General features: G+C 42.2%; 1 protein-coding gene across 1 annotated transcript in view; it reads right to left on the bottom strand.

Moving 5' to 3' along the window:
• Positions 1–550: 550 nt before the first annotated feature.
• Positions 551–8,611, bottom strand: part of LOC139392446 (hippocalcin-like protein 1) — a 77,982-nt gene continuing 69,921 nt past the window's right edge. Inside the window, exons 4-5 of the mRNA XM_071140439.1 lie at positions 1,518–1,623; positions 551–774 (exon numbers count right to left, since the gene is read on the bottom strand). Coding sequence (XP_070996540.1) covers positions 677–774; positions 1,518–1,623 — 204 coding nt within the window. The 3' untranslated portion in view covers positions 551–676. The remainder of the gene's footprint in view (positions 775–1,517; positions 1,624–8,611) is intronic.

Raw genomic sequence — 8,611 nt, 5'->3', positions numbered from 1 at the left:
TATGAAAGACAGATATACTTGGCTATTCATTTTGTATGATGTCATATATATATATATATATATATATATATATATATATATATGCATTCTTTTTACACATCAACATGTAAGAGAATTCTAGAAGCTGTGCCTTGATTGGAGGAGAAACAGAATCTATTGAACAGAATAATTAGAACACAGAGGGCCATGGATGGTTCTCAGGATGGAATGTCCCCTTAATTCTCTCCCCCAAAAATTCCCGACTGTAAAAAATGGCAGACGGACTTCCCGGGCATTGTGAGGCAGCGGAGCTCAGCAGAATTCCATTCCATCCTTCCAGAATTCCATCCTTCCGGAATTCCATCCTTCCGGAATTCCATCCTTCCAGAATTCCATCCTTCCGGGTCCGGAGAGAGACAGGAAAACACATCGGACAACGAAATGCCTTGGCAACGCCTTGTTTTTTGTATTCTCAGTTGTCGTATTATCGTCTTAATAATAATCTATGCATGTCCCTTCTTTCATTTATATTCATAAAAAACAAACAAAAAAACTTAGAATGATTTTAGTTTCATCTCATTTTAAAACTCTTCTTCCAACTTGTACAACAAAAGATATGAGAGACGAGAACCATCATGCACTGATTTGAGCGTTTCCATAGCAACCGGGGTGGACGTGGCAGGCCAGGTGGGCGGGATTAGAACTGGGAGGCGGAGCTGGGGTCACACTGGAGTAGCCGCACGATGGAGGGATCACTTTTGGCACCTTTAATGAACTCCTCCAGGGACAGTTTACCTGGGGGGAGGGGGAGAGAGAGACAGAGGGAGAGACAGAGAGACAGGGAGCGAGACAGGGAGAGAGAGAGACAGAGACAAAGAGAGAGACAGGGGGAGAGACAGAGAGACAGGGAGCGAGACAGAGAGAGATAGAGAGAGAGGAGAGAGACAGAGAGAGAGAGAAACAGAAGAGAGAGAGAGACAGGAGAGAGAGAGAGAGAGAGAGAGAGAGAGAGAGAGAGAGACAGAGAGAGAGAGAGACAGGGAGAGAGACAGAGAGAGAGACAGAGAGAGAGAGACAGAGAGAGAGACAGAGGGAGAGAGAGACAGAGAGCGAAGAGAGAGAGAGCGAGAGCGAGAGAGCGAGAGCGAGAGAGAGCGAGAGAAAGAGAGAGCGAGAGCGAGAGAGAGCGAGAGCGAGAGAGCGAGAGAGAGCGAGAGAGCGAGAGCGAGAGAGCGAGAGCGCGAGAGAGAGCGAGAGAAAGAGAGAGAGCGAGAGAGAGAGAGAGAGAGAGAGAGAGAGAGAGAGAGGAAAAGAGATACAGGGAGGGGAATATTAAAAGAGGACAGAGAAGAGAAAGAAGAAGAGAACAAGAATAGAGAGAGCGTGAGAGAGAAACATTAGGTTCACTATGGGAAGAACTGAAATACAAATAATGTTCAGGCGCACTCAGAACTATATCACCTGACAGTGACCCGAACCCAACCTCCCCCTTCATTTGTCCTTCCCTTCCATCCTCCCTCCCTTTCCTTCTCTCTCACCATCGTTGTTGAGGTCCATCTGTCTGAAGATCTTGTCTGTTCTCTTCTCCGGCGTGGACTCATCCTCCGGCATCTTCATCACAGACGACACCATTTTATAAATGGCCTGAGGGAGAGAGATGGAGAGAGACAGAGAGAGAGAGAGAGAGAGAGAGAGAGAGAGAGAGAGAGAGAGAATGTAAAGAAAGAACTGTAGGATTTCTTGAACTGCCTGTTGAGGAGAGAATCTGCATTTGGTCTCCAGATTATGTTCTGTTCTGTCATAATATAATAGAGACAATAGATCTATCTGGTCTGTCATAATATAACAGAGACAGTAGATCTAGCTGGTCTGTCATAATATAATAGAGACAGTAGATCTATCTGGTCTGTCATAATATAATAGAGACAGTAGATCTTGCTGGTCTGTCATAATATAGTAGAGACAGTAGATCTAGCTGGTCTGTCATAATATAATAGAGACAGCAGATCTATCTGGTCTGTCATAATATAATAGAGACTGTAGATCTAGCTGGTCTGTCATAATATAATAGAGACAGTAGATCTATCTGGTCTGTCATAATATAATAGAGACAGTATATCTATCTGGTCTGTCATAATATAATAGAGACAGTAGATCTAGCTGGTCTGTCATAATATAATAGAGACAGTAGATCTAGCTGGTCTGTCATAATGTAATAGAGACAGTAGATCTAGCTGGTCTGTCATAATATAATAGAGACAGTAGATCTAGCTGGTCTGTCATAATGTAATAGAGACAGTAGATCTAGCTGGTCTGTCATAATATAATAGAGACAGTATATCTATCTGGTCTGTCATAATATAATAGAGACAGTAGATCTAGCTGGTCTGTCATAATATAATAGAGACAGTAGATCTAGCTGGTCTGTCATAATGTAATAGAGACAGTAGATCTAGCTGGTCTGTCATAATATAATAGAGACAGTAGATCTAGCTGGTCTGTCATAATATAATAGAGACAGTAGATCTAGCTGGTCTGTCATAATATAATAGAGACAGTAGATCTAGCTGGTCTGTCATAATGTAATAGAGACAGTAGATCTAGCTGGTCTGTCATAATATAATAGAGACAGTAGATCTAGCTGGTCTGTCATAATGTAATAGAGACAGTAGATCTAGCTGGTCTGTCATAATATAATAGAGACAGTAGATCTATCTGGTCTGTCATAATATAATAGAGACAGTAGATCTAGCTGGTCTGTCATAATGTAATAGAGACAGTAGATCTATCTGGTCTGTCATAATATAATAGAGACAGTAGATCTAGCTGGTCTGTCATAATGTAATAGAGACAGTAGATCTAGCTGGTCTGTCATAATATAATAGAGACAGTAGATCTAGCTGGTCTGTCATAATATAATAGAGACAGTAGATCTAGCTGGTCTGTCATAATGTAATAGAGACAGTAGATCTAGCTGGTCTGTCATAATATAATAGAGACAGTAGATCTATCTGGTCTGTCATAATATAATAGAGACAGCAGATCTATCTGGTCTGTCATAATATAATAGAGACTGTAGATCTAGCTGGTCTGTCATAATGTAATAGAGACAGTAGATCTATCTCCAGATTATGTCCTGAGAGAGTAAGAGCAGAGAGAGATAGGATTGGATGGTTTAATGGGAAGAGGGAGTGACAACAGAGAGAGATAGGATTGGATGGTTTAATGGGAAGAGGGAGTGACAACAGAGAGAGATAGGATTGGATGGTTTAATGGGAAGAGGGAGTAACAGATAACATGGAGTGGGAAATCCACTTGAGTCATTGCTGTAGGCTGAAGAGAGCAAAGCTTTCTGTATTGATCTCATCCGTCCTCTATCTGCCCGTCCTCTACCCTATATAGTGCACTATTTTAGACCAGAGCCCTATTCCCTATATAGTGCACTATTTTAGACCAGAGCTCTATTCCCTATATAGTGCACAACTTTAAACCAGAGCCCTACTCCCTATATAGTGCACTACTTTAGACCAGAGCCCTATTCCCTATATTGTGCACAACTTTAAACCAGAGCCCTACTCCCTATATAGTGCACAACTTTAAACCTGAGCCCTATTCCCTATATAGTGCACTACTTTAGACCTGTATAGTGCACTACTTTAGACCAGAGCCCTATTCCCTATATAGTGCACTACTTTTGACCAGAGCCCTAATGGGCCTTAAATAGGGAATATGGTGCAATTTTGGGATGCAACCTTTCCTGCAAGAGCTACAGTGCATGCAGTGTTTTGGTCCAGCCCATCACTAACACGCCTGATTCAGCTACGTAGTAGCATAACTAATAACTAATCATGGGTTGCACGCCTGATTCAGCTACGTAGTAGCATAACTAATAACTAATAATGGGTTGCACGCCTGATTCAGCTACGTAGTAGCATAACTAATAACTAATAATGGGTTGCACGCCTGATTCAGCTACGTAGTAGCATAACTAATAACTAATAATGGGTTGCACGCCTGATTCAGCTACGTAGTAGCATAACTAATAACTAATAATGGGTTGCACGCCTGATTCAGCTACGTAGCAGCATAACTAATAACTAATAATGGGTTGCACGCCTGATTCAGCTACGTAGTAGAATAACTAATGACTAATAATGGTTTGCAAGCCTGATTCAGCTACGTAGTAGCATAACTGATAACTAATAATGGGTTGCACGCCTGATTCAGCTACGTAGTAGCATAACTAATGACTAATAATGGTTTGCAAGCCTGATTCAGCTACGTAGTAGCATAACTAATAACTAATAATGGGTTGCATGTTTCGTCACAATATTGTTTTTTTAATTAACGTTCGTTTTAGGACTGATGCACTACTGGGTATTCTTCTTGGTGCATTATTAATGTGAGCTATAGAAGACTTCTTCTAAAGTGCATTAATGTGGATGGATTTTCAAAAAAGGAGGCAAAAAATTAATAGGACAACCTTTTGTCAAGGTTGAGAGGACTAAATGTATAATTGCTCGCAATTTTTTTATGAACTTTGCTAGCTAACGTTAGCATTGCTAGCTATATTTTATAAACTTTGCTAGCTAACATTAGCATTGCTAGCTACATTTTATTAACTTTGCTAGCTAATGTTAGCATTGCTAGCTATTTGTTATGAACTTTGCAAGCTAACCTTAACATTGCTAGTTATTTTGTATGAACTTTGCTAGCTCTTGACCGCATGATCACATTGCCCACTGTCTAAAGTACATTTTACAACATCATAATGATCTTTAGGGGTAGCCTAGTGGTTAGAGTGTTGGGCTAGTAATCGGAAGGTTGCAAGTTCAAACCCCTGAGCTGACAAGGTACAAATCTGTCGTTCTGCCCCTGAACAGCAGGTTCAGCAGAACACCACTGTTCCTAGGCTGTCATTGAAAATAAGAATTTGTTGACTTGCCTAAAATAAAGTAAATAAAATAAAGGTAAAAAAATGATGGCAAAGTTGTTTTCCTACAAATGATTTGCCTACGTTAGCAACGTAATCGTATTTCCAGGTCACTGTAGTGTCATTTTGACGAGACAGCCATTAGCCCCCATTCAGAATGACTGGGCACCTTTAGGAGGCGTTTTTTGTACCTGGAATCAGCAGTTAAAACAATAACAAAGTGGCCACCCACCACTAATTTGGTCAATAATATTCACCCTCTTGGCATTTTTCCTATTTTGTTGCCTGACAACCTGGAATTTTTACAACCATTTGTATAATTTGATTTACACAACATGCCTATCACTTTGAAGATGCAAAATATGTTTTATTGTGAAACAAACAAGAAATAAGACAAAAAAAACTTTGTAGAGACACCTTTTGCAGCAATCACAGCTGTAATGTCTCTATCAGCTTGGCACATCTTGGCCACTGGGATTTTTGCACATCCTTCAAGGCAAAACTGCTCCAGCTCCTTCAAGTTGGATGGGTTCCGCTGGTGTACAGCAATCTTTAAGTCATGCCACCGATTCTCAATTCGATTGAGGTCTGGGCTTTGACTAGGCCATTCCAAGACATTTAAATGTTTCCCCATAAACCACTCAAGTGTTGCTTTAGCAGTATGCTTTGTACTGCTGGAAGGTGAACCTCCATCACAGTCTCAAATCTCTGAATGACTGAAATAGGTTTCCCTCAAGCATTTCCCTGTATTTAGCGCCATCCATCATTCCTTCAATTCTGACCAGTTTCCCAGTTTCCCTGCCGATGAAAAACATACCCACAGCATGATGCTGCCACCACCATGCTTCACTGTGGGGATGGAGTTTTCAGGGTGATGTGAGGTGTTGGGTTTGCGCCATATATAGCGTTTTCCTTGATGGCCAAAAAGTTAATTTGAGTCTCATCTGACCAGAGTATCTTCTTCCACATGCCTCTTGGTGAACACCAAAAGTATTTGCTTATTTTTTTCTTTAAGCAATGGCTTTTTTTCTGGCCTCTCTTCCGTAAAGCCCAACTCTGTGGAGTGTACGGCTTAAAGTGGTCCTATGGACAGATACTCCAATCTCCGCTGTGGAGCTTTGCAGCTCCTTCAGGGTTAACGTTGGTCTCTTTGTAGCCTCTCTGATTAATGCCCTCCTTGCCTGGTCTGTGAATTTTGGTGGGCGGCCCTATCTTGACAGGTTTGTTGTGGTGCCATATTCCTTCCATTTTTTAATAATGGATTTAATGGTTCTCCGTGGGATGTTCAAAGTTTCGGGTACTTTTTTCTAACCCTACCCTGATCTGTACCTTCTCCACAACTTTGTCCCTGACCTGTTTGGAGAGCTCCTTGGTCTTCATGGTGCCGCTTGCTTGGTGGTGCCCCAGGCTTAGTGGTGTTGCAGACTCTGGGGCCTTTCAGAACAGGTGTATATATACTGAGATCATGTGACACTTAGATTGCACACAGGTTGACTTTATTTAACTAATTATGTGACTTCTGAAGGTAATTGTTTGCCCCAGATCTTATTTAGGGGCTTCATAGCAAAGGGGGTGAACACATAAGCGTAGCACCTTAAGCAACATCATATTACCGTTCTAGAATAAGTGTTTCGTTGAGTTTCTTTCATCACACAAGGACATTGCATGCTATCACAAGTGGCAAACTGAAATAACAGAATCTTTAAAGATGAATACCACAGCTAAGGGCCATTGTTGTTCTTTCCAGGTATTTTCAAGTCCAACATTTATTACATTCAGTTGAAGGATGTTCTCATATCTGACTGAGGGAAAATTACCAGATGTGATGTTGAGATATGAATTAGGGAGACATTTCCTGTTGTCTATGGCAGAGTGAAGTGTGGCAGCGACAGAGAGGCCAAGCCTTCGTGACGCACAATCACACACTCATTATTTTCACAACTCAGTTCACAAGGATTTCCTAATAATGTTTACAGGGTAGATCCCTCCTTCCTCTGTCGTTATCTGTCCCTCTCTATCTTCTCCCCCTTCATCACCCCTCATCCAACTCTCACACATCTATATCTCTCCATCACCCAACACAGTGATAATAGCGTGAACTCTCCCTCTCCTCTCTTATCTCGTCCTCTTCTCCTCACGCTCTCCTCGCTCCCTCTCGCTCTTCTCTCCTCTACCTTTCTCCTTCCTCTCCCTCTCTCCTCCCCTCCGTCTCTCTTTCCTCTCCCTCTCTCCTCCCCTCCGTCTCTCCTTCCTCTCCCTCTCTCCTCCTCTCCCTCTCTCCTCCCCTCCGTCTCTCCTTCCTCTCCCTCTCTCCTCCTCTCCCTCTCTCCTTCCTCTCTCTCTCTCCTCCCCTCCGTCTCTCCTTCCTCTCCCTCTCTCCTCCCCTCCGTCTCTCCTTCCTCTCCCCTCCCCTCCGTCTCTCCTTCCTCTCCCTCTCTCCTTCCTCTCCCTCTCTCCTCCCCTCCATCTCTCCTTCCTCTCCCTCTCTCCTCCTCTCCCTCTCTCCTCCCCTCCGTCTCTCTTTCTCTCATTCAACAGGGCATAACCAGGGGATAATCCCAGTATTCTGCACACTGAGGGATAAACCCGGGTTAAATTTAACTCACTAATCCTGGAGCACACAGTGCATGTAGCCGTACATGCTCTCAGAACAATACAGAACCCGTGTCTGTCTGTCTGTCTGTCTGTCTGTCTCTTTCTCTCTTGTTACTCGCTCCTTCGGCTAAACATGGTGAATAACGTAATAACTGACACCAAATATTAAAGGCCATTCCTATCTAACCTCTTTACTGGCCAGCTAAAATACAAACTGTCAACATGCCTGCAAAGGAAGGGTATACTACTGGAAACTTTCTAAATTTGCCAGTAAACTACCAGAATGTTGGTAAAATTCAAAGACATCTAGTGGCCATTTTGGGTACTTCAGCGGTATTCATCTCTGGCCCTTTGTCTTATCACAGGTAAAATTAAGTATTCTGAATTCTCTGTCTGTCAATCTAAGGATCCGTTATCCGTTGAGACTGAACGTTTAAACTGGAATTAGAAGAGGTACAACACCACTGTGTTCTAAATCTAAAATATTGGCAAGTTTCCCTGTTTAAATCATCCGTCAGATGATGACGGCTTCATGGCCTGAATGGTTTATGACTTAAAATGTCTATTTATTTGTTTTTGGGGGGGGGGGGGCGCCCAAAATCTCAAATGTTCAATGATTATCAGAGTAACAAGACCCTACTTTAGGACATCCAGATTCTGTTTGATGGGTATTTCACATTTCCTGACATTTAATCTGAGTAAATATTACCTGTTTTAGGTCAGTTAGGATCACCACTTTACTTTAAAGAATGTGAAATGTCTGAATAATAGTAGAGAGAATGATTTATTTCATCTTTTATTTGTTTCATCACATTCCCATTGGGTCAGAAGTTTGCATACACTCAATTAGTATTCGGTAGCGTTGCCTTTAAATTGTGGGTCAAACATTTCGGGTAGCCTTCCACAAGCTCCCACAATATGTTGGGTGAATTTTGGGCCATTCCTCCTGTCAGAGCTCATGTAACTGAGTCAGGTTTGTAGGCCTCCTTGCTCGCACACGCTTTTTCAGTTCTGCCCACAAGTTTTCTATAGGATTGAGGTCAGGGCTTTGTGATGGCCACTCCAACACCTTGACTTTGTTGTCCTTAAGCCATTTTGTAACAA

This window comes from Oncorhynchus clarkii, chromosome 32 (assembly GCF_045791955.1).
Source record: "Oncorhynchus clarkii lewisi isolate Uvic-CL-2024 chromosome 32, UVic_Ocla_1.0, whole genome shotgun sequence".
NCBI classification, from domain to species: Eukaryota; Metazoa; Chordata; class Actinopteri; order Salmoniformes; family Salmonidae; genus Oncorhynchus; species Oncorhynchus clarkii.
Note: the sequence above shows the minus strand (reverse complement) of the source record. Positions and strands in the feature narration are given on the sequence as shown.